This window comes from Macaca mulatta, chromosome 10 (assembly GCF_049350105.2).
Source record: "Macaca mulatta isolate MMU2019108-1 chromosome 10, T2T-MMU8v2.0, whole genome shotgun sequence".
In the NCBI taxonomy this organism is placed as follows: Eukaryota; Metazoa; Chordata; class Mammalia; order Primates; family Cercopithecidae; genus Macaca; species Macaca mulatta.
In genome coordinates, this window is record NC_133415.1 from 21,947,509 (window position 1) to 21,973,129 (window position 25,621).

A 25,621-nucleotide genomic window follows, 5' to 3' on the forward strand; every position below is an offset into this window, starting at 1 on the left:
AGTTTCACTCTTGTTGCCCAGGCTGGAGTGCAATGGTACCATCTTGGCCCACTGCAACGTCTACCTCCCCAGTTCAAGCGATTCTCCTGCCTCAGCCTCCTGAGTAGCTGGGATTACAGGCATGAGTCATCATGCCTAGCTAATTTTGTTATTTTTAGTAGAGACGGGGTTTCTCCATGTTGGTCAGGCTGTTCTCGATCTCCTGACTTCAGGTGATTCACTTGCCTCGGCTTCCCAAAGTGCTGGGATTACAGGTGTAATCCTAGCACGGTCAAAATGTTGTTGTAGTTGTTATGTTAAGATCTGTAGCCATTTCCTTAGCCCATAGAGCTTTGCTCCCACCCAGCTCCTTTGTGCTGTTATTGGCAAATGTATTACACATACATTTTTTGTAAGTCCAACAAAATATTATACACATACTGTTTTATATGATTGTTTATCAGTTAAGAGGAAAAAAATATGCATTTATACTGTCTTTTATAATTACATAATTACCTTTACCAGTGTTCTTTGTTTATTTGTATGGATTTAAATTATTGTCTGGTGTCTCTTGCTTTCAGCCTGAAGAATTTACTTCAGTATTTCCTCTAGGGCAGGTCTTCAAGCAATAAATCCTCTCAGCTTTTGGCTTTTGTTTATCTGAGAAATTTCAACTTTTATTTATTTTTTTCTTTTTGAGATGGAGTCTCACTCTATTGCCCAGGCTAGAGTGCAATGGTGCGATCTTGACTCACTGCAACCTCTAACTCCTGGGTTCATGCAATTCTCCTGCCTCAGCCTCCCAACTAGCTGGGATTACAGGTGTGCAACACCACGCCCGGCTAATCTTTCTATTTTTAGTAGAGACAGGGTTTCATCATGTTGTTCAGGCTGGTCTTGAACTCCTGACCTCAGGTGACCCACCCACCTCAACCTCCCAATGTGCTGGGATTACAGGTATGAGCCACTGCGCCCAGCCATCATCTTCATTTTGAAATGTCTAGTTCATCTATATCCAGCTTTGCTAAATACAGGATTCTTAGTTGATGGGATTTTTCTTTGAGTATTTTGAAGATGTTATCCCACTGCCTATGGCCCTTATGGTTTCTACTGAGAAATCTGCTGTTAATATTATTGGGGCTCCCTTGAAAGTGATGAATCCTTTTTCTCTTTTTGTTTTCAAGATTTTCTTCTTGTCTGACTGTCAGCATTTTTAACATGATACGTCTTTTTGTGGATCTCTGTATTTATCTTACTTGGAGTTCATTAAGCTTTCTAAATGTATAGGTTAATGTTTTTCAAAAAATTTGGGAAGTTTCAGCCTTTTTTTTCCCAAAGATTTTTTCTGCTTCCTTTTCTATCCTCTTCTGGTATTCCCATTATGCATATGTTGGCATGTTTAGTGATCTCCCACATTTCTGAGGCTCTGCTCATTTTTCTTCATTCTTTTCTTCTAATCTTCAGCATGCGTAATCTCTATCAATCTATTTTCTTTTTTTTTTTTTTTTTTTTTTTTGAGATAGTCTCACTCTGTCGCCCAGGCTAGAGTACAGTGGTACAATCTCTGCTCACCGCAACCTCTGCCTCCCGGATTCAAGCAATTCTCCTGCTTCAACCTCCGGAGTAGCTAGGATTACACGTACCCGCCATCATGCCCCACTAATTTTTGTATTTTTGTAGAGACAAGGTTTCAGCATGTCGGCCAGGCTGGTCTTGAACTCCTGACCTCAGGTGATCCACCCGCCTCAGTCCCCCAAAGTGCTCCCAAAGCCACTGTGCAGTGGCTGAGGCAGGAGAATTGCTTGAACCGGGGAGGCAGAGGTTGCAGTAAGCCGAGATTGCACCACTGCACTCCAGCCTAGGCAATAGAGCGAGACTCCGTCTCAAGGAAAAAAAAAAAAAATCACTAATTCTTCTTCACCCAGTTCAAATCTATTATTGAGTCCCTCTAGTGCATTTTAAAATTTGTTATTGTACTTCCTTTTTTTTTTTCTTTTTCTGAGATGGAGTCTCGCTTTGTCACCCAGGCTGGAGTGCAGTGGCGCAATCTCGGCTCACTGCAACCTCCACCTCCCAGGTTCATGCAATTCTCCTGCCTCAACCTCCCGAGTAGCTGGGACTACAGGTGCCGGCCACCACGCACAGCTAATTTTTGTATTTTTAGTAAAGACGGGGTTTCACCATGTTGGTCAGGCTGGTCTCGAACTCCTGACCTCAGGTGATCCACCGGCCTCAGCCTCCCAAAGTGCTGGGATTACAGGCGTGAGCCACCCTGCCCAGTTGTTATTGTACTTTCAACTCCAGAATTTTCATTTATTTTTTTATAATTTCTATATCTTTATTGATATTCTTTAATTGATGAAACAGTGTCATACTGTCCTTTACTTCTTTGTCATCATATTTTCCTTTAGTACTGTGAAACTAATGGCTAGTTTGAAGCCTTTTTCATTAACTCTGGCCCCTTGTCTCACAGGCAATTTCTGTTGCCAGCTTTTTTTCAGTGTATGTGTCATATTTTCCTGTTTCTTTGTATGTCTCCTAATTTTTTGTTGGAAACGACATTTTAGATCATATACTGTAGCAACTTTGGGGATTGGTACCCCCTCTCCAGTGCTAATTGTTATTTGTTTAGTAACTGGCTGGATTATTTGAGTGCAATCCATTTCCCCTAAAGAGTGTTAAGGCCTATGATATTGTTATTCAGGGAGGTGCAGCTTTGGGTATGCCCACAGTCACCCTGGGATTATTTGAGTGAAATCCATTTCCCCTGAAGAGTGTTAAGGCCTATGATACTGCTCTTCAGGGAGGTGCAGCTTTGGGTATGCCCACAGTCACCCTGGGATGACAGTGGTTTTGGTAGGGTTCTCTTCTTTTCTCTCCTTGACCACACCCAGCTATGATGCTCCACTAATTGGGGTATATTGTTCTATTATTTTCAACAATGCACTGAGGCATAACTTGCTCTTGCTCTACAAACTGATATAATCAAATTGTGCCTGTTTGGAGGAAAGCATTTTTTTCCACCTCCGCCACATACTTTACTTTTCAAATTGTTTTTTATTGATTCATAATAGTTGTACATATGTTGGGGGTACCTGCAGTATTCTGATTCATTAATATACAAGGTATAATGATACAACCAGGGCAGGAGGGACATCCATCACCTCAGAGGTCTGTGGCGCATGTTTTGTTTTGTTTTGTGACAGGACAGAGTTTCACTCTGTCACCCACGCTGGAGTGCAATGGCGTGATCTTGGCTCACTGCAACTTCCACCTCCCGGTTTACGTGATTCTCTTGCTTCAGCCTCCCAAATAGCTGGGATTGCAGGTGCATGCCACCATGTCCAGCTAATTTTTGTATTTTTAGTAGAGATGGGGTTTCACCATATTGGCCAGGATGGTCATGATCTCTTGACCTCATGATCCGCCCGCCTTGGCCTCCCAAAGTGTTGGGATTACAGGCGTGAGCCACCATGCTATGGTCAATGTTTGATCCTTATTCTGATCCTAGAAGGGCTTCTCCCAGCTGTCTTATTCCCCAATTCTTTCCAGCAAACCAGGAGACCTACAGTCTAGGCTGCATCTCCATTAAATCCGCAGATCTCTTTTTTTTACCCTTCTGGAGGAGGACAGGAATCTTTGGGAACTAATTCAGGAAGGGACTCTGCATCTTCAGAGCTGCTTCTCTTCCTCTCGCCTGTTCTGACTTCAGGATCTGGACCTACCTCAATTGCCTTTGCTGCTTGTTCTTTTGTTTCAAATTCCACAAACGCAAATCCCTTTGGATCTCCAGTAGACTTATAATGTGGTATACTTATATAAACAACATTGCCACATTTCCCAAAGACTCTTTCAATCCAGCTGTGATTAACATTTTTGGGAAGTAACTCCTATGATAAATTAAAAGCAATATTAAATAGTTTTTCACAATCCTTATATTTTCAGAATGTCAATAAATTTTTTTTTTTTTGAGACGGAGTCTCGCTCTGCCGCCCAGGCTGGAGTGCAGTGGCCGGATCTCAGCTCACTGCAAGCTCCCCCTCCCGGGTTCACGCCATTCTCCTGCCTCAGCCTCCCAAGTAGCTGGGACTACAGGCGCCCGCCACCTCGCCCGGCTAGTTTTCTGTATTTTTTAGTAGAGACGGGGTTTCACCGTGTCAGCCAGGATGGTCTCGATCTCCTGACCTCGTGATCCGCCCGTCTCGTCCTCCCAAAGTGCTGGGATTACAGGCTTGAGCCACTGCGCCCGGCCAATAAATTTTTAACTTAAAAAAAAAAAAAAATCCGCAGATCTCCCAATTGCCTCTCACCAAAACCTTCACATCTCCAAATTGCCCTTAGGCATGAATTTCTACACAGTGTTGCAAATGAAGTCACTACCATTGGAAAGAGATTAGGAGCTATCTGTTTTAGGGCCTGCTTCTCTCCTCAGGCAAAATCCCGGAGAAAGGCTCTGGAGCTGGGGGGAAGGAGCATGGAAAGCTTCTGAGAGATACCCGCACTCTAGAAACTGAGCACTTGGTGGAAGGAGGCAGGGGACCGCAACAACCTGAGGCTCAGCCTGCTAGAACTGGTGGATGAGCAATTGGGGCGCCAGTAGTTTCAGTATGCCATGCCCAAGGTACAATCCTGTTCCACAAGTAGGGACTAGGTGGAAGAAGGGAGCTCCAACTTTAGCCAAGCACGGTGGCTCACGCCTGTAATCCCAACACTTTGGGAGGCCGAGGCAGGCAGATCACCTGAGGTCAGGAGTTCAAGACCAGCCTGACCAACATGGAGAAACCCATCTCTACTAAAAACACAAAATCAGCCAGACGTGGTGGGGCAAGCCTACAATCCCAGCTACTCGGGAGGCTAAGGTGGGAGAATCGCTTGAACCTGGGAGGCGGAGGTTGCGGTGAGGCGAGATCGTACCATTGCACTCCAGCCTGGGCAACAAGAGCAAAACTCCGTCTCAAAAGAAAAAAAAAAGGGAGCTCCAACTTTCAATTGCACTCACACAGGTTTTAACCTCAGCAACAAGTAGCTCTGGGTATGATAAGAAATGCTGATGTCCAGCTTTTCCTGGGAAGAAAGCATTTGATTTGGGAGCTGAGGGAGCGGTGCCCCGTGTTTCAGTTTGCAATAGTCTGGAGTAGAAGCTCTACCTCACTAAGCTAGGAGTGGGTAAGGAGGGAATGATCTTGGTTCAAATACCATATCCTCTCATCTTTCTTACCGAATTTGTAGATTTTCTTGAATAGGTGTTTCATTTGTTGTTTGCCCTCAGGACCATTGCCGGAGGGTTTAAATAGTTGATTTTAAAAAAAGAATTTTTGGGCCAGACATGGTGGCTCCGTCTGTAATCCCATCACTTTGGGAGTCCAAGGCCAGCAGATTGCTTTAGGTCAGGAGTTCAAGATCAGCCTAGGCAACATGGCAAAATCCTTGTCTCTACAAAAATTAGCTAGGTGAGGCTGGGCGCGGTGGCTCACACCTATAATAGCACCACTTTCCCACCACTTTGGGAGGCCCAGGTGGGCTGGTCATGAGGTCAGGAGTTCGAGATCAGCCTGCCCAATATGTTGAAACCCTGTCTCTACTAAAAATAGAAAAATTAGCCAGACGTGATGGCACATGCCTGTAATCCCAGCTACCTGGAAGGCTGAAGCAAGAGAACTGCTTGAACCTGGGAGGTGGAGTTGGCAGTGAGCCGAGATCGCGCCATTGCACTCCAGCCCGGTGCACTCTGGGTGACAGAGCGAGACGTCTCAAAAAAAATAAAAAAAATTAGCCAGGTGTGGTGCACACACCTGTGGTCCCAGTTACTCAGGAGGCCAAGGCAGGAGGACTGATTGAGCCACAGAGGTCGGTGGGGGTTGCAGTGAGCCATGATCACACTACTGCATGCCAGCCTGGGTGGCAGAGTGAGACTCTGTCTCAAAATGAAACAAAACAAAAAAGAATTTTCACCAGTTTTACAGAGGAATGGGTTCCTTAAGCTGTCAAGCTGGAAGCTGATATTATCTAAGGCTGCTTTTGTGTTACAATGACAGAGCTGAAGAGCTGAATAGCTCCAACAGAGATTCTCTAGTCTACAAAGTTGAAAATATTTACTATGTGGTCCTGTACAGAAAAAGCTTGCCAACTCTTGGTTACTGCTGCCAATGCTGCTGGTCCACAAACCACACCTTTAGTAGCAAGAACTTAAATTACTTGAGAAGCAGTACTGTACTGGCTGTGAGCTTAGTTCAAAACCCCACCTTGCCATTTACTAGATAAATGGGTTTGTTCTGAGGATTAAATGTGCAAATGTCTGGCACTTTGAAAATACTGAACAATTGATAGCTGTTAATCATCATGTTGGAAACTATGTGGAAAGTAAGTATGAGATATTATATCGTTCTTCAAAGGGTTTTTTTCCAGAATATGTAGGCTTTAGAAAAGGAAAACAAGTATTGGCTTTCCAATAAACAAGACGCAACTTCTAATACCTGGGTACATAACAATATTACCTAATGAAAGAATAAACTTTCAAGCGTTTAAGCGTAAGCCTAACTTAAGCCTGACACTGAAATCCGGAATTTTCTATCACAGGAGCATCCAGCTTCTTCCAATAACAATGAATGAAAATAACCTTCAGGAAATGCTAAAACCCAAAAGCCCTATGAAAAAAAGCAGCAATCATCTTTAACATGAGGTTTTGGGCCTAGTTGGCCCCTTCCGGTTCTGCCCGTCTCTAGCTACACCCATTAAGATGATATAAAGAGAACCTCTCGAGTTTCCACCTCGACTGTCACCGCAGCAGTCGGGGCTGCCGGCCGGTTACCTCGCAATTGAACTCCATCTCGGCGTCCATGGTGACGATCCGCACGGTGAACGTCTTGGGTTGCTTCCTCTTAAGAGAGCTGAAGCTCATGCGGGAAGCGATGGCCCCAGCCATGGCTCGGGGCTCAGGCCCGGGACCCTCGCGCCCCAAGGCCTGCACTCTGAGCCCTTTAGCCCCCCTGGAGTTGCTGCACAGGCCTCAGGGCCACCATGGTGGCCGGCTGGCCGGCCCGGGAACGGTCTGGGCTGCGCGGGTCCCCAGCGGCCAGCATGGGCCGCGAGGACCCTGCCCGGGCGGAAAGGGGAGTTGAGGGGCGGGCCCTGACGGCTCCTGGGAGGGCACGGGAGCCGGGACCGTCGGTGCAGGCGCGACCTGGCACTCCGGGATTCAGGCCGGAGATGCCGGGGACGCCTCGGGACGGGAACCCTAGTCGGCAGCGGCCCAGATTCTGCGCGCCTCTCAGCTGCCGACTAGGGTCGCGGGGCCGCGCTGCAGTCGGGCGCGTATGCGCGCGCGTGGCTGTCACCGTCCTCACTCCGCGCGCCCGCGGGAAGCGTACCCTCCCCGCAGTCCGGGGCCTGCTCCCGGCCCCGCCCTCAGGTCTCCCAGACCACTACGCACAGCGCAACCGAACCGGAGGCTACCGCCTGGGTTCTGCGACCTGGATGCTGCGATTGGCTGGGAAGACCAAGGTAGGCAGGACTTTCCCCCTCCGTCCCGCCTCCTTCAGGGTGACTCCACCAATGGAAAGTTTCACTCTAACCGCAAAAAAGCAGGCCTGGGCTCGGCGTTGAGTGGCTACAGTGGCAGTCACTCCGAACGCTTTTGTGCCACTCTAACAAGACTGGTTGAGGCGGCGGACCTCCGCTATCCTTTCCTAGGAAACCACGTAGAGGCTGGGTGCCGGGCGCGGGAATTGGGTCCCTCGTTGGCCCAGGGAGGGACTCTTTGGGTTCAAGTAGGCTCCGAGTGTGGCGCCCCAGGGGATCGCGTTTCGGACACCCGGCGAATATTCTTGTTTGACAGTTAATCACATATAGCGACCCCTAAGCTTCTCAAACTTTCAAGACTCTTGTGGAGGCCTGTTAGATTTGCTGGCACTTTTCCGCCAGATCCCTCTGCTTCCCTTTAGAATCATTATGTTTTGGGGGGGAGTGGTGGGGGACGGAGTTTCGTTGTTGTTGCCCAGGCTGGAGTGCAATGGCGCGATCTCGGCTCACTGCAACCTCCGCCTCCCGGGTTTTCCTGCGCCAGCCTCCCGAGTAGCTGGGATAACAGGCATGCGCCACCACGCCCGGCTAATTTTGTATTTTTAGTAGAGACGGGGTTTCTCCATGTTCGTCAGGTTGGTCTCGAACTACCCACCTCAGGTGATCCGCCCGCCTCGGCCTCCCGAAGTGCTGGGATTACAGGCGTGAGCCACCACGCCCCGCCTAGAATTAATATTAATGGTTATACCTACCTCGTGAGGTTGTTGAATTTCAGCGCACTGAATACATACAAGGCTTTAGAATGGAGCCTGGCATCCTATGAAATTGCTGAATTTGGGTGGAAAATGAAAGCATTCTTCATTTTATACTCTACGATGCCCATTTTTGAACCATATTCGTGTATTATTTATTTAGTGTCATCAAGGGTTATAACGGGTGTAGGGGGATAATTATACCTTACTGTACTTAGATAAATTCTATTTTAAAATAGCTCTTAGTAGTCAAATAGAGACAATTTACTGTGTTTTTTCTTTTGTTTTTCGTTTTGAGACAGTTTTGCTCTTGTTGCCCAGGCTGGAGTGCAATGGGGCTGTCTCGGCTCACTGCAACCTCCGCCTCCCAGGTCCAAGCGATTATCCTGCCTCAACCTCCCCAGTAGCTGGGATTACAGGCGCCCCCCACCACCACCACGCCCGGCTAATTTTTGTATTTTTAGTAGGAACGGGGTTTTACCATGTTGGCCAGGCTGGTCTCGAACTTCGACCTCAGGTGATCTGCCCACCTTGGCCTCCCAAAGTGCTGGAATTACAGGCGTGAGCCACCTCGCCCCGTCTTCTGAGTTTTGTGGTTTTTGTTTTTGTTTTTGTTTTTTCTGTTTTTTTTGTTTTTTTGAGACGAAGTCTTGCTCTGTCGCCCAGGCTAGAGTGCAGTGGCACAATCTTGGCTCACTGCAAGCTCTGCCTCCCAGGTTCATGCCATTCTCCTGCCTCAGCCTCCCGAGTAGCTGGGACTACAGGCGCCCGCCACCATGCCCGGCTAATTTTTTTTGTATTTTTAGTAGAGACGGGATGGTCTTAGCCAGGATGCTCTTGATCTCCTGACCTCGTGATCCGCCCGCCTCGGCCTCCCAAAGTGCTGAGATTACAGGCGTGAGCCACCGCGCCCAGCCCTGAGTTTTAACTGAACAATAATCTCTCCATAAATGTTAGCTAGCGTTAAAATCACCCCGACTCCACAGGTGAAGATACCGAGAGATATGATAGAGCCACTCGCTGGCTATAATGCAGACAGCGAAAGGTAAAACTAGGACTCAAACCCAGGTCTGTCCCACCCAGAGCCTGCCGGTTAGCACTGTGCTGCCCTGCTTCCAAATTATCCCTACTACAGCCTCAGGAAATGTGAAATACAGCTCCAGAGTACTCAGCAGACATTGTTGCTGTAACGGTATATTAATGGAATAAATCTAGCTCTTCTGCACGGACCCCTGCTGTGCCAGGAAGCACCGGCCAGGCCTCAGGAATGGTTTGCTGCCACAACCAGTGAGGCTGCTGTGAGAACTTTATGTCCTGCCTTCTGCTAGCAAATTCTCCCCACCAAAACTGATTGTTTAGGGCCTTATGGGCTTAGCATGAGAGTGTCTTCATTATCATCGCTTCAGGTGTAGAGAACTGGGCTGGGTTTTCTGGGCTCCCCACAGGGACAACAAATCGGCTGCTGATAGAAAATACGTGACAGGGCCGGGCGCGGTGGCTCAAGCCTGTAATCCCAGCACTTTGGGAGGCCGAGACGGGCGGATCACGAGGTCGGGAGATCGAGACCATCCTGGCTAACACGGTGAAACCCCGTCTCTACTAAAAAAATACAAAAAACTAGCCGGGCGAGGTGGCGGGCGCCTGTAGTCCCAGCTACTCGGGAGGCTGAGGCAGGAGAATGGCGGGAACCCGGGAGGCGGAGCTTGCAGTGAGCTGAGATCCGGCCACTGCACTCCAGCCTGGGAGACAGAGCGAGACTCCGTATCAAAAAAAAAAAAAAAGAAAGAAAGAAAGAAAATACGTGACATTGGCCGGGCGCGGTGGCTGACGCCTGTAATCTCAGCACTTTGGGAGGCGGAGGCGGGCGGATCACAAGGTCAGGTGATCGAGACCATCCTGGCTAACACGGTGAAACCCCGTCTCTACTAAAAATACACAAAATTAGCTGGGCGTGGTGGCGGGCACCTGTAGTCCCAGCTACTGGGGAGGCTGAGGCAGCAGAATGGCGTGAACCCGGAAGGCGGAGCTTGCAGTGAGCCGAGATGGCGCCACTGCACTCCAGCCTGGGCGAGAATGTGAGACAACCTCTCAAAAAAAAAAAAAAAAAGAAAGAAAGAAAAGAAAATACATGACACTGGGAACCCAGTGAGGAGTAGCAAAAGGAGGTGGATCAGACAGCAGGGACTAAAAAGTGACACCGATGATGGGTAATAGCTCATTTTTATGGAAAGACTTACCTACCAGGTGCTAGGCACTGGGCTAATTGCCAAATTTAATGTTCCCGGAAGGACATATAGCTAATTGCCAAATTTAATGTTCCCAGGAGGACATATAGCTAGACATGTGGCTTTGAATCCCAGAAGGGAGGTCAGGGCCAGGAATAAAAGTAGATATGATAGGCCGGGCGCGGTGGCTCACGCCTGTAATCCCAGCACTTTGGAAGGCCGAGGCGGGCGGATCACAAGGTCAGGAGATCGAGACCATGGTGAAACCCCGTCTCTACTAAAAATAGAAAAAATTAGCCGGGCGCAGTGGCGGGCGCCTGTAGTCCCAGCTACTCGGGAGGCTGAGGCCGGAGAATGGCGTGAACCCGGGAGGCGGAGCTTGTAGTGAGCCGACATTGCGCCACTGCACTCCAGCCTGGGCGACAGAGCGAGACTCCGTCTCAAAAAAAAAAAAAAAAAAAAGTAGATATGATAGAATATTATGCTGATAATAAAAGTGACATTCATAGGCTGGGCACAGTGGCTTACACCTGTAATCACAGCACTTTGGAAGACCAAGGTTGGAGGATCACATGAGGCCAGGAGTTCGAGACCATCCTGGGCAACACAGTAAGACCCCATCTCTACAAAAAATTAAAAATGTAGCCAGTGTGCACCAGGTGCGGTGGCTCACACCTGTAATTCCAGCACTTTGGGAGGCGGAGGCGGGTGGATCACTTGAGGTCAGGAGTTCAAGACCAGCCTGGCCAACATGGTGAAACCCCGTCTCTACAAAAATTTAAAAAAAAAAAAATTGCTGGGCGCGGTGGCTCACGCCTGTAATCCCAGCACTTTGAGAGGCCGAGGCGGGCGGATCACAAGGTCAGGAGATCGAGACCACGGTGAAACCCCGTCTCTACTAAAAATACAAAAAATTAGCCGGGCGCGGTTGTGGGTGCCTGTAGTCCCAGCTACTCGGGAGGCTGAGGCAGGAGAATGGCGTGAACCCGGGAGGCGGAGCTTGCAGTGAGCCGATATCGCGCCACTGCACTCCAGCCTGGGAGACAGAGCGAGACTCCGTCTCAAAAAAAAAAAAAAAAAAAAAAAAAAAAAAAAAAAAAATTAACCAGGCGTGGTGGCGCACACCTGTAATCCCAGCTACTCCAGAGGCTGAGACAGGAGAATCACTTGAACCCTGGAGGCAGGGGTTGCAGTGAGCTGAGATTGTGCCATTGCACTCCAGCCTAAGTGGCAGAGCAAGACTTCATCTCAAAAAAAAAAAAAAAAAAAAAAGTTTAGCCATTGTGGTGGAGTGTGCCTGCAGTCTCAGCTACTCACCGGGGCTGAGGCGGGATGATCATTTCAGACCAGAAGTTGGAGTCTACAGTGAACCATGATGGTGCTATTGCACACCAGCCTGGGTGACAGAGCGAGACCCCCAGCTTCCCAAAAAATGTCATTCACAAAGAATTCGGCCAGGTGCGGTGGCTCATGCTTGTAATCCCAGTACTTTGGGAGGCTGAGGCAGGTGGATCACCTGAGGTCAGGAGTTCAAGACCAGCCTGGACAACATGGTGAAACCCTGTCTCTACTAAAAATACAAAAATTTAGCTGGGCGTGGTGCTGGGTGCCTGTAATCCCAGCTACTTGGGAGGCTGAGGCAGGAGAATCGCTTGAACCTGGGAAGCAGACGTTGCAGTGAGCCGAGGTTGCGTCATTGCACTACAGCCTGAGCAACGAGTGAAAATCTGTCTCAAAACAAAAATAATAAATAAATAAATAAACACAGATGATAATTATATGCACCAAATAAGGGTCTGAGGGGGACTTCAGGTAGAGCTCATTATGATCGGGCACACAGACCCCAGTTAATAAATACCTGTTGAATGAATGAGTGACGGTCATAAGGAAATACTTATGGTCTCAACTATGGTCTGGACAATATTAGTAGCTACCATATTTTAAATGCTTACCATGTACAGCACTCTGCAAAGTGCTTTGCATGCTTTATTTTTTTTTTTTTTTTTTTTTTTTTTGAGACGGAGTCTCACGCTGTTGCCCAGGCTGGAGTGCAGTGGCGCAATCTCGGCTCACTGCAAGCTCCGCCTCCCGGGTTCCCGCCATTCTCCTGCCTCAGCCTCCTGAGTAGCTGGGACTACAGGCGCCCGCCACCGCGCCCGGCTAATTTTTTGTATTTTTAGTAGAGACGGGGTTTCACTGTGGTCTCGATCTCCTGACCTTGTGATCCGCCCGCCTCGGCCTCCCAAAGTGCTGGGATTACAGGCTTGAGCCACCGCGCCCGGCCGCATGCTTTATTTATCTTTATTTTTTTTTGACACAGAGTCTCACTCTGTAGCCCAAGCTGTAGCGCAGTGGCACGATCTCGGCTCACTGCAACCTCTGCCTCTGGGGCCCAAGCAATTCTCCTGCCTCAGCCTCCCGAGTAGATGGGACTACAGATAGGCCACCATGCCCAGATAATTTTTTGTATTTTAGTAGAGACAGGTTTCACCATGTTGCCCAGGCTGGTCTGGAACTCCTGACCTCAGGTGATCCACCCGCCTCAGCCTCCAAAGTGCTGGGATTACAGACATGAGCCACTGCGCCCAGACTATTTCGACCTTTTTCGAAACCACATTTGGTCGCTATAATATCCTCAGTTTATATCTGAGAAAACTGAATAAGGCTGAAACGAGGTAATTTACCCACAGCCATGACTGGTAGAGCTGCAATTTTCATCTAGGAGTGGTTTCATCCATATCTCACCTGATTTACACTTTGCTCTTACAGATCAGTGGTTCTCAGGTAGTGGTCCCTGCCTTACAGGGGACATTTGGCAATGCCTGGAGACTTTTTTTGGTTGTCACAACTGGGGGATGTTCCTGGCCTCTAAGAGTAAAAGCCAATGTTCAACATTCCACAATGCACAGGACAACTCCCCACAACAAAGAATTATCCAGGCCAAAGTGTAAATAATGCCAAGATAAAGAAACTCTGCTCTAGAGCAGTGATTTTTGTTTGTTTTTGAGACAAGGTCTCCCTTTGTCGCCCAGGCTGCCGTGCAGTAGCAAGAGCACGGTTCAGCCTAAACCTCCACTGGATCAAGTGATCCCTCCGCCTCAGCCTCCCGAGTAGCTGGGACTACAGGCGTGCACCATCACACCATGTTAATTTTTTATCTTTTTGTAGAGACACAGTTTTGGGATGTCGCCCAGGCTGGTCTTAAACTCCTGGCCTCAAGCCATTCTCCTGCCTCAGCCTCCCAAAGTGCTGGGATTACAGATGTGAGCCACTGCGCTTGGCCTGTATGTTATTTTAAGCCACTAAATGTGTAGCAATTTATTACACAGCAATAGAAAACTGAAACAGCTAGAAAGAAAAACACTTTTTGGTAAAGAAATGGGAACTCACTCTGTCACCCAAGCTGGAGTGCTGCCATGACACGATCATATCTAATTGCAGCTTTGAACTCCTGGGATCAAGAGATCCTCGCACCTCAGCCTCCCAAGTAGCAGGGGCTAAAGGCGCCACCATGCCATGCTAATTTAAAAATTTTTTTTTGTAGAGACAAGGATCTTGCTATATTGCCCAGGCTGGTCTCAAACTCCTGGCCTCAAGCAATCCTCCCAGCTCGGCATCCCAAAGTGCTGGGATTACAGGTGTGAGTCACCAAGCTCACCTCGCCTGACCAAGCAGTGGCTTACTCCTGTAATTCCAGTACTTTGGGAGGCTGAGGCGGGCAGATCACCAGATCAGGAGTTCGAGACCAGCCTGACCAACATGGTGAAACCCCATCCCTAAAAAAAATACAAAATTTAGCTGAGCGCAGTGGTGTGTGCCTATAGTTCTAGCTACTGGGAAGGCTGAGGCAAGAGAATCGCTTGAACCCAGGAAGCGGAAGTTGCAGTGAGCTGAGATGGCACTACTGCAATCCAGCCTGGGCGACAGAGCGAGACTCCGTCTCAAAAATAAAAAAAGAAAGAAAAACAATTTTTAACTTGCATAATCCACTGACCCATTGCTTTCACATACTACTTATTGTTTTATGATTTATTTTATTCTATTTGATACAGAGTCTTGCTCTGTGGCCTGGAGTGCAGTGGTGCAATCTTGGTTCACTGCAACCTCTGCCTCCCGGGTTCAAGCAGTTCTCTGCCTCAGCCTCCTAAGTAGCTGAGATTACAGGCGCACGCCACCATGCCTGGCTAATTTTTTTGTATTTTTAGTAGAGATGGGGTTTCACCATCTTGGCCTGGTTGCTCTTGAACTCCTGACCTCCTGATTCACCCACCTCCGCCTCCCAAAGTGCTGGGATTACAGGTGTGAACCACCACACCTGGCCAATTTGTTAATTTTTCTTTCATTAATATATTATGACTCTCTCACCCATCACTAAATATTTTATAATACAATTTTCTAAGAAATGCACAGGACTCCATGTATGGATGTAAATTTTAACTTTTTTTCTCTTACACAGATTGTAACTCAAGTAATCAGGTTTTCTTCTTGCTCTTCAGAAGCTCAGAGCCAAATCGTATGTCTGCCTCTGGCAATTGTACTTGACCTTGCCTTATTTTTGGCTTTCTTTTATTCTTCCTGCTCTTGCTTACTTTGCAGTGAATTTTTTCCTACCCACTTACTATTTATTTGTTGCATTAGCTTTATTTATTTTTATACAGTTATAGATCTCTTATTTAAAGGTTTTGTTCTTGTTTATTTATTCTTATTGGGACAAGACCTTATATAACACAGTTGTTTTGTTTGTTCATTTGTTTGTTTTTTGAGATGGAGTCTTGCTCTGTCGCCCAGGCTGGAGTGCAGTAGCGCAATCTCGGCTCACTGCAACCTCCACCTCACAGGTTCAAGCAATTCTCCTGTCTCAGCCTGCAGAGTAGCTGGGATTACAGGTGCCCGCCACCACGCATGGCTAATTTTTGTATTTTTGGTAGAGACAGGGTTTCACCATGTTGGCCAGGCTAGTCTCAAACTCCTGACCTCAAGTGATCCACCTGCCTCAGCCTCCCAAAGTGTGGGATTACAGGCGTGAGCCACCACACCCCACCAACAAAGTATTTTTTAATGTGTGTAATCTATCAGCTTTTTATTTTGACCTAATATTGGACTTAAAAACCTGCAAAAATAGTAGAGTTTCCTTATATCCCTCATTTAGCATCTCTAATGTTAACATTTTACTTAATCGTAATAAAATGATCAAAATCAAGAAATTAACATTGAGGCCTGGTGCGTGGTTCATGCTTGTAACTCTAACACTTTGGGAGGCCAAGATGGGTGGATTGCCTGAACTCAGGAGTTCATGAAGAGCCTGGCCAACATGACAAAACCTCATCTCTACTAAAAGTATAAAAAATTAGCTGGGCATGGTGGTGCATGGATGTAGTCTCAGCTACTCACTGCCACCTCCACCTCGCCAGGTTCAAGGATCCTCCTGCCTCAGCCCTCCCTAGTAGCTGGGACTAATTTTGTATTTTCAGTAGAGAAGGTTGCTCAATGTGGTCTTGAACTCCTGGGCTCAATTATTCCACCCACCTCAGCCTCCCAAAATGCTGGGATTACAGGCGTGAGCCAATGCGTCCGGCCAGCCTTGACACTTTTTTTAAAGAGTATCGATAGGCTGGGCGCGGTGGCTCACGCCTGTAATCCCAGCACTCTGGGAGGCTGAGGCGGGTGGATCACCTGAGGTCAGGAGTTCGACACCAGTCTAGCCAACACGGTGAAACCCTGTCTGTACTGAAAATACAAAAAATTAGCCGGGTGTGGTGGTGGACACCTGTAATTTCAGCTACTCAGGACCCTGAGGCAGGAGAATCTCTTGAACCCGGAAGGAGGAGGTTGCAGTGAGCCAATATCGTGCCACTGCACTCCAGCCTGGGTGACAGAGCGAGACTCTGTCTCAAAAAAAACACAAAAAACAAAAAGAGTATCGATAGAATATAGTTCTCAAATGTCTGTCTCGATGTCGCTTTGTCTTACATTTGCTTAGGTTTGCACTGATGTTCTAGATGCATTTTTGTAAGCTGCACCACCGGAGATAGCAATAAACAAACTAATAGGTTCTTGCCTATCTTGCAGCCTGAGGCTCAGGGAGGTAACCCTACTCATTAAACATCACCTGGCCCAGGTGACCTTGCATGGTCAGAGGCTCAGCCAAGGCACCACACTGGAGTACTGAACCTGAATGAAAGCAGGCTGCAGGTAATCACTCCTATCTGGACCTAGAACACCTTTGGAAATAAGTAGTACTCCTCCTGTTCTCTGTTCTCTTCAGGCCAGACTGCAGAGATTTGAATTTCTCTAGCATGTCACTTGATGGTGGAGGCAGACAGGCCTGAGGTAGAATTTCTACTTCTCTGTGACCTTGGGCAATTTAACTTCTCTAAGCTTCAGTTACCCCATTTGTAAAAATGGGAATACTGTAATAATAAATGGTATGACAAGTTTAAAAGCCCCTCACAAACAGTAATTAATATTTATTAGCCAGGAGCGGTGACTCACGCCTCTAATCCTAGCACTTTGGGAGACTGAGGCGGGTGGATCATCTGAGGTCGGGCGTTCGAGACCAGCCTGACCAACATGGAGAAACTCCGTCTCTACTAAAAGTACAAAATTAGCCGGGCGTGGTGGCACATGCCACTAGGGAGGCTGAGGCAGGAAAATTGCTTGAACCTGGGAGGCGGAGGTTGCGGTGAGCCAAGATTGCGCCATTGCACTCCAGCCTGGGCAACAAGAGAGAAACTCCGTCTAAAAAAAAACAAAAAAAACAAAAAAAATTTATCGAGCACCTCCTATGTCCAAGGTGCTGTGTTACCTCAAAAAGATTTTTACCACTTCCTGGCCTTCATTTCATCATCACTTAAAAAGGAGAGAATAGGCCAGGCGCGGTGCCTCAAGCCTGTAATCCCACCACTTTGGGAGGCTGAGACGGGAGGATCACGAGGTCAGGAGATCGAGACTATCCTGGCTAACACGGTGAAACCCCGTCTTTACTAAAAAATACCAAAAAAAACTAGCCGGGCTAGGTGGCGGGCGCCTGTAGTCCCAGCTACTCGGGAGGCTGAGGCAGGAGAATGGCGTAAACTCGGGAGGCGGAGCTTGCAGTGAGCTGAGATCCGGCCACTGCACTCCAGCATGGGCGACAGAGCGAGACTCTGTCTCAAAAAAAAAAAAAAAGGAGAGAATAAGAAATGGGGGCGAGGCACAGTGGCTCCCCTGTAATCCCTGCACTTTGGGAGGCCAAGGAGGGAGAATTACTTGAGGCCAGCAGTTCGAGACGAGCCTGGGCAATATGGCAAAACTCCGTTTCTACTAAAAATATAAAAAAATTAGGCCAGATGCAGTGGCGCACACCTGTAATCCCAGCACTTTGGGAAGCTGAGCCAGGTGGATTACCTGAGGTCAGAAGTTTGAGACCAGCCTGACCAACATGGTGAAACCTCATCTTTACTAAATACAAAAAAAATTAGCCAGGCATGGTGGCGCATGCCTGTAATCTGAGCTATTTAGGAGGCTGAGACAGGAGAATCACTTGTACCTGGGAGGCAGAGATTGCAGCGAGCTCAGATCGCACTATTGTACTTCAGCCTGGGCAATAAGAGCAAAACTCTGTCTCAACAACAACAAAAAAATTAGCTGGACATGGTGGTGCGGGCCTGCAGTCCCAGCTACTCTGGAGGCTGAGGTGGGAGGATCGCTTGAGCCCAAGAAGTCCAGGCTGCAGTGAGCTGAGATCACACCACTACGCTTCAGCCTGGGCAATGGGAGTGAGACCCGGTTTCGAAAAAAACAATTATTATTATTATTTTTTTTTTTTTTGAGATGGCGTCTCCTTTTGTCACTCAGGCTGGAGTGCAGTGGCATGATCTCAGCTCGCTGCAACCTCTGCCTCCTAGTTTCAAGTAATTCTCCTGCCTCAGCCTCCCAAGTAGCTGGGACTACAAGTGTGCACCACCACGCCTGGCTAATTTTCGTATTTTTAATAGACCCTGGGTTTCACCATGTTGGCCAGGCTGGTCTCAAACTCCTGACCTCAAGTGATCTGCCTGCCTCCACCTCCCAAAGTGCTGGGATTACAGGCATGAGCTACCTTGCCCAGCCAAAGAAATAAAAATAATTTTAAAAAAGAAATGGAGGCCAGGTGTGGTGGCACATGCCTGTAATCTCAGCTACTCAGGAGGCTGAGGCAGGAGAATCACTTGAACCTGGGAGGCAGAGGTTGCAGTGAGCCGAGACTGTGCCGTTGCACTCCAGCCTGGGCAACAGAGCAAGACTCCATCTCAAAAAAAAAAAAGAAAGAAAGAAAGAAAAAAAGAAATGGAATTGCAAATAGCAAATCCATCCTAAAAGCACAAATTTATTGAATTGTTACTGAATGCTCTTTTTTTTTTTTTTTTTTTTGAGACGGAGTTTCGCTCTTGTTGCTCAGGCTGCAGTGCAGTGGCGCAATCTCGGCTCACCGCAACCCGCCTTCCGGGTTCAAGCAATTCTCCCGCTTCAGCCTCCCAAGTAGCTGGGATTACAGGCATGCGCCACCATGCCCGGCTAATTTTGTATTTTTAGTAGAGATGGGTTTTTCCACGTCGGTCAGGCTGGTCTCAAACTCCCAGCCTCAGGTGATCCACCCGCCTTGGCCTCCCGAAGTGCTGGGATTACAGGCATGAGCCACCGCGCCCGGCAATTTTTGCATTTTTATAGAGATGGAGTTTTGCCATGTTGCCTAGGCTGGTCTTGAACTCTTGGGTTCAAATGATCTGCCCACCTCGGCCTCCTACAGGGCTAAGATTACAGGTAAGAGCCACTGTGCCCAGCCTAAATGTCCCCTGTTCACAAGGACATTAGTCATGCTGGATTAGAGCTCACCCTAATGACCTAATTTTAATTTTATTACTTCTGTCAAGACCCTATTTCCAAATAAGGTCACATTCTGAGGTACTAGGGGTTAGGACTTCAACATCTTTTTTTTTTTTTTTTTTTTTTTTTGAGACGGAGTCTTGCTCTGTGCCCCAGGCTGGAGTGCAGTGGCGCGATCTCGGCTCACTGCAAGCTCCGCCCCCCCCGGGTTCACGCCATTCTCCTGCCTCAGCCTCCCGAGTAGATGGGACTACAGGCGCCCGTCACCTCGCCCGGCTAATTTTCTTATATTTTTAGTAGAGACGGGGTTTCACCGTGTTAGCCAGGATGGTCTCGATCTCCTGACCTCGTGATCCGCCCGTCTCGGCCTCCCAAAGTGCTGGGATTACAGGCTTGAGCCACCGCGCCCAGCCTGGACTTCAACATCTTTTTTTGAGGAAACACAATTCGACTCATAGCTCCCTGCTTCCAGGAGTGGACTCAAGTGGCCAGATTTATGCTGGGGAGGACCAGGAATGTCATACTTTATTTATTTATTTATTTATTTATTTATTTATTTATTATTTTTTGAGACAGAGTCTAGCTCTGTCACCCAGGCTGGAGTGCAGTGGCACCATCTCGGCTCACTGCAACCTCTGCCTCCCGGGTTCAAGTGCTTCTCCTGCCTCAGCCTCCGGAGCAGCTGGGATTATAGGCATGGGCCACCAACCCTGGATAATATTTGTATTTTTAGTAGAGACTGGGTTTCACCATGTTGTCCAGGCTGGTTTCAAACTCGCCCTGGCCTCCCAAAGTGCTGGGATCACAGGCGTGAGCCACCACGCCTGGCCAACCTCCCTAGTTTAAATGTCATATTTTACAAGAAGGATGCCTGCTGTAAACTTAACATGATTCAAAACTTTGTGTTCCAAGAATACGAGTAGGAGATGAAATGCACTCACATAACTCATAAATCTGCACAAACATCTGACCACATTTTTGCTTTTGATCCTGCTTTGTGTCTTTGCAGCATTATCTGTACCTCCGGGCAGTCTACTAAATTAACAGCACCACCTGTCATGGAGGTGGTTTGGTCTTCTTCACAGTATCTCATCATGTCCAATATCCACTCCAAAGGTGTTGATTTGAGGACATACTTTTCAGCACTAGCCCCTCTCCTTCAGGAATGCTTGAATGATGTTATTATAGCCTTTTTCTTGTTTGTTTGTTTTTGTTTTTTCTGAGATAGAGTCTTGTTCTGTCACCCAGGCTGGAGTGCAGTGGCACAATCTCAGCTCACTGCAACCTCCGTCTCCTGGGTTCAAGCAATTATCCTGCCTCAGCCTCCTGAGTAGCTAGGATTACAGGCATATGCCACCACACCCGGCTAATTTTTGTATTTTTAGTAGAGATAGGGTTTCACCATGTTGGCCAGGCCGTTCTCAAACTCCTGACCTCATGATCTGCCTCTCTCGACCTCCCAAAGTGCTGGGATGACAGGCATGAGCCACTGCACCCGGTCTTGTTATAGCCTTTTTAAGATGTTTATAATAACAGTGCCTGTCCAAATAATAGCACAAAAAGCAATTGCTAGTGTCCCAAGCAAGTCAACAACCGTGTAATTTGCTCAGTAATGACAGGATGTGGGCATTTACTTCCTTGCTAAAGTGGCGCCACCTTGTGGCAATAGCATAAACAGTTTATAATCCACTCCACCAGCTTTGAAATTGTTCTATATTTAACAAGTTAATTTTTTCCCCCTAGTATTTGTATTATTTATAATCTATACGCGGAATAGCACTTTTTGTTCATTTTTTTTTTTTAAGCCGGAGTCTCGCTTTGTTGCCCAGGCTGGAGTACAGTGGCGCAATCTCGGCTCACTGCAACCTCTGCCTTCCAGGTTCAAGCGATTCTCCTCCCTCAGCCTCCTGAGTAGCTGGGATTACAGGAGTGCACCACCACACCCTGCTAATTTTTGTATTTTTAGTAGAGATGGAGTTTCACCATGTTAGTCAGGCTGGTCTTGAACTCCTGACCTCAAGTGATCCTCCTGCCTTGGCCTCCCAAAGTGCCGGGATTACAGGCGTGAGCCACCTTGCCTGGCCTGTTAATGTTTTTTTGTTTGTTTGTTTGTTTGTTTGTTTGTTTTTGAGACGGAGTCTCGCTCTGTCGCCCAGGCTGGAGTGCAGTGGCCGGATCTCAGCTCACTGCAAGCTCTGCCTCCCAGGTTCACACCATTCTCCTGCCTCAGCCTCCCGAGCAGCTGAGACTACAGGTGCCCGCCACCCCGCCCGGCTAGTTTTTTGTTTTTTTTTTTTTTTGTATTTTTTAGTAGAGACGGGGTTTCACCGTGTTAGCCAGGATGGTCTCGATCTCCTGACCTCATGATCCGCCCGCCTCGGCCTCCCAAAGTGCTGGGATTACAGGCTTGAGCCACCGCGCATGTTAATGTTTTTATGTGGCACTCTGTCAAAGGCACATGATTCATATATCTGCATATGATGCATAGTCCAGAAAGGCTGAGATTTAGGTCTGTGGCTCTTGCCTCAGGTGAGACATAAAAGCTTTCTTGTCCCTTTCCCTCCTGTTTGGGGTCCCATAGGAGCTGAAGGATACAGTTCTCAGAGAACATTTGGGTCTGAGCATAAAAGCCCATCAATAAGGAGCAGGTGACACTGCCACAGCTGGGTAATTTGTCTCTTTGCTCATCTGCAGCCCATTTGGTGATGATCTATTTGTCCCAGGGAATGGATGATGGCAGGTTTGTCGATATTTTACACTTATGAACCTGCCTGTTCCTCTCTGCCTGGCTCTGCCCATCTGTCTTTGTCCCTGGCTCCTCTCATTTCACTTCGCATATTGGATAACAGACCTTGGCAAAGAGTTATGAAGGTGGATTCCATGAGGGCAGCTTTGGGAAGGGAGGAGGGCAGGAGATGAGGGGTCAGCTCTCTGCAGGGAGAGGAGGGGCGGGTGGGAGACATGTTCAGGAGAAAAAGATGTCACAGACGTAGTGGTGGGCAGAAAGGAACTTCAGAGAGAGAGAGAGAGAGAGGTCCTAGGACAGAGGACAGTGGCATGATCATGGCTCACTGAAGCCTTGACTTCTTGGGCTTAGGCGATACTCTGGCCTCAGCCTCCCGAGTAGCTGGGACTACAAGCACACAACACCATGCCCAGCTAATATTTTAAAATTATTTTTGTAGAGATGGGGTCTTCCTGTGTTACCCAGGCTGGTCTTGAACTCTGGCCTTAAGTGATCCTCCTGCCTCAGCTTCCCAAAGTGCTGGGATTATAGGTGTGAGTTACTGTGTACAGCCACTTTTTTATTGGTGGATTTTTATTTTATTTTATTTTATTTTTGTGACAGGGTCTGGCTCTGTCACCCAGGCTGGAGTGCAGTGATGCGATATTGGCTTACTGCAACCTCCGCCTCCCCGCCTCCTGGGTTCAAGCCATCCTCCCACCTCAGCCTCCTGAATTGCTGGGACTACAGGTGTGCGCCACCACACCCAATTAATTTTTGTATTTTTTGTAGAGATGGGGTTTTGTCCTATTGCCCAGGTTGGTCTCGAACTCCTGAGCTCAAAGCTATCTGCCCACCTCGGCCTCCCAAAGTGGGATTACAGGCATGAGTTATCGCACCCAGCCTATTGGTGGAATTTTATCCTAACTGGTTTGCTGACTAGAATGCAGCAACTGGTGTGCTACACAGAATGAATGGTCTGTGGGGTGAGGACAGTTCCCATCAGGTGCTCAGTTAACCAGCATTGTATGTCACTGAGTGCCACAAAGAGAGCCCAGTTCCACCTCCACCCCCTTTTTTCTTTTTCCTTTTTTTTTTGAGATGGAGTTTTGCTCTTGTTGCCCAGGCTAGAGTGCAATGGCACGATCTTGGCTCACCACAACCTCCGCTTCCTGGGTTCAAGCGATTCTTCTGCCTCAGCCTCTTGAGTAGCTGGGACTATAGGCACATGCCACCACGCCTGGCTAATTTTGTATTTTTAGTAGAGACGGGGTTTCTCCACGTTGGTCAGGCTGGTCTCGAACTCCCGACCTCAGGTGATCCGCCTGCCTTGGCCTCCCAAAGTACTAGAATTACAGGCATGAGCCACTGTGCCTGGCCCACCCCTTTTCTTTTAGAGTGAAGGTCTTGTTCTGTTGTCCAGGTTGGAGTGCAGTGGCACGACCATATCTCACTGCAGCCTCCAACTCCTGGGCTCAAGCAGTCCTCCCACCTCAGCCTCTGAATAGCTGGGACTAGAGGCACACACTACCATGCCCAGTTCATTTTAAAATTTTTAATAGAGAGACAAAGGTCTCGCTATGTTGCCCAGGTTGGTCTTGAAATCCTGGCCTCTGGGCGCAGTGGCTCACGCCTGTAATCCCAGCACTTTGGGAGGTCGAGGCGGGCGGATCACGAGGTCAGGAGATCGAGACCATCCTGGCTAACATGGTGAAACCCCCGTCTCTACTAAAAAAATACAAAAAATTAGCCAGGCATGGTGGCAGGCACCTGTAGTCCCAGCTATGCAAGAGGCTGAGGCAGGAGAATGGGGTGAGCTCCAGAGGCAGAGCTTGCAGAGAGCAGAGATCGTGCCTCTGCACTCCAGCCTGGGTGACAGAGCAAGACTCCATCTCAAAAAGAAAAGAAAAGAAAAGAAATCCTGGCCTCAAGTAATCCTCCTGCCTGGGCCTCCCAGTGTGCTGTGATTACATGTGTGAGCCACCGAGCTTGGACCCCATCCCTGCTCTCTTTCTTCCTTTTCTTTCCTTTCCTTTTCCTTTTCCTTTTCCTTCCCTTTCTTTTTCCTTCCCCCCCCCTTTTTTCTTTTTTTGACATGGAGTCTCGCTCTGTTGCCCAGGCTGGAGTGCAGTGGCATGAGCTCAGCTCACTGCAACCTCCACTTCCCAGGTTCAAGCGATTCTCCTGCCTCAGCCTCCCGAGTAGCTGGGACCACAGGTACCCGCCACCACGCCCAGCTGATTTTTGTATTTTTGGTAGAGATGAGGTTCCACCATGTTGGCCAGGCTGGTCTTGAACTCCTGACCTCAGGTGATCCACCCATCTCGCCCTCCCAAAGTGCTGGGATTACAGGAATGAGCTACCCGCCGAGACCCCTGCTCCCTTTCAAGAAGGGTAAATAGATTTAGTTAAGCAAGGAAAAGATTCTGGGATGGAGTGGGTATATGTCCTGGGGAGAGAACTAGGGCCGTAATTGGGGTGACCAAAGGTTCTGGCTTGTCCAGAACTGCGGGGTTTTCTGGGATGGAGGACTTTCAGTGCTAAAACTGAGAAAGTCCAGGATAAACTGGGATATGTGGTCGCTGTAGCTGGGGTGGGATGGGGGCCTTGAGGTTGCCCTTGTAGTCAGTGGCCACACTGTGGTTCATACAGGATGGGGAGGGAGGCCCGTATCCCATCTCTCCCAGGCAGGGGTGGAGGCATGCTCTCAGCACCACCTTTTTTCCTGCCCTATTTGACTGGAGAGAGATGGAAAACCCTTTTTGGAAATGCTAAGACCCACAGGAGGAGGCTGCAGGTCACTCCTCCCTCATTCTCCTCACCTGTGAGGGAGTGTGAGGCAGCCGGGAATGCGGAGGCTTTGGTGAAAGCCTCTTCCCCTAAACCAGCAAGGCTGGCTCCTCCCTGTCCATGGGTCCAGCTTGCTGTGGCCTGACTGCCAAATGCCCTCTACTACATAGCCAACGTGCTCTACTCGGCCTCTGTTGACACAATTCAATGACATGTCACCAAGGCAGCCCATTCCATTGTTAGAAAATTATTCCAGCTAGGCACAGTGGCTCATGCCTTTAATCCCAGCACTTTGGGAAGCTGAGGCAGGTGGATCATTTGAGGTCAGGAGTTTAAGACTGGCCTGGCCAATATGGTGAAACCCCATCTCTACTAAAAGTACAAAAATTAGGTGGGTGTGGTAATGCAAGCCTGTAATCCCAGCTACTCGGGAGGCTGAGGCAGGAGAATTGCTTGAGCCTAGAAAGTGGAGGTTGCAGTGAGCTGAGATCACGCCACTGCACTCCAGCCTGGGCAACAGAGTGAGACCCTGTCTCAAAAAAAAAAAAAAAGAAAGAAAAAAGAAAAGTATTCCTTGTACTGAATGAAAGGCTGCCACCACATAATCGCCACCTGTTTGTTATATTCAACTGTGCTTTCTTCCTGGAAGAGCCCTCACCACACCCCCCTCATTTTTTTTTTTTTTTTTTTTTTTTGAGACAGAGTCTTGCCGTTGCCCAGGCTGGAGTGCAGTGGTACAATCTCCACTCACTGCAACCTCTGCCTCCTAGGTTCAAGCAATTCTCATA

The 25,621-nt window shown here is 48.3% G+C and overlaps 1 protein-coding gene across 31 annotated transcripts in view; it reads right to left on the reverse strand.

Moving 5' to 3' along the window:
* Positions 1-7,268, reverse strand: part of NF2 (NF2, moesin-ezrin-radixin like (MERLIN) tumor suppressor) — a 100,798-nt gene extending 93,530 nt beyond the window's left edge. For 30 of the 31 annotated variants that reach the window (XR_013398726.1, XR_013398723.1, XR_013398725.1 and 27 more), the window contains exon 1: positions 6,788-7,259. Coding sequence is in view for 19 of the 31 variants with exons in the window: in XM_077948793.1 (XP_077804919.1) it covers positions 6,788-6,901 (114 nt within the window). In the remaining 12 variants the exon portion in view is untranslated. 31 annotated transcript variants of the gene reach the window in all.
* Between the last annotated feature and the right edge of the window lie 18,353 nt (positions 7,269-25,621).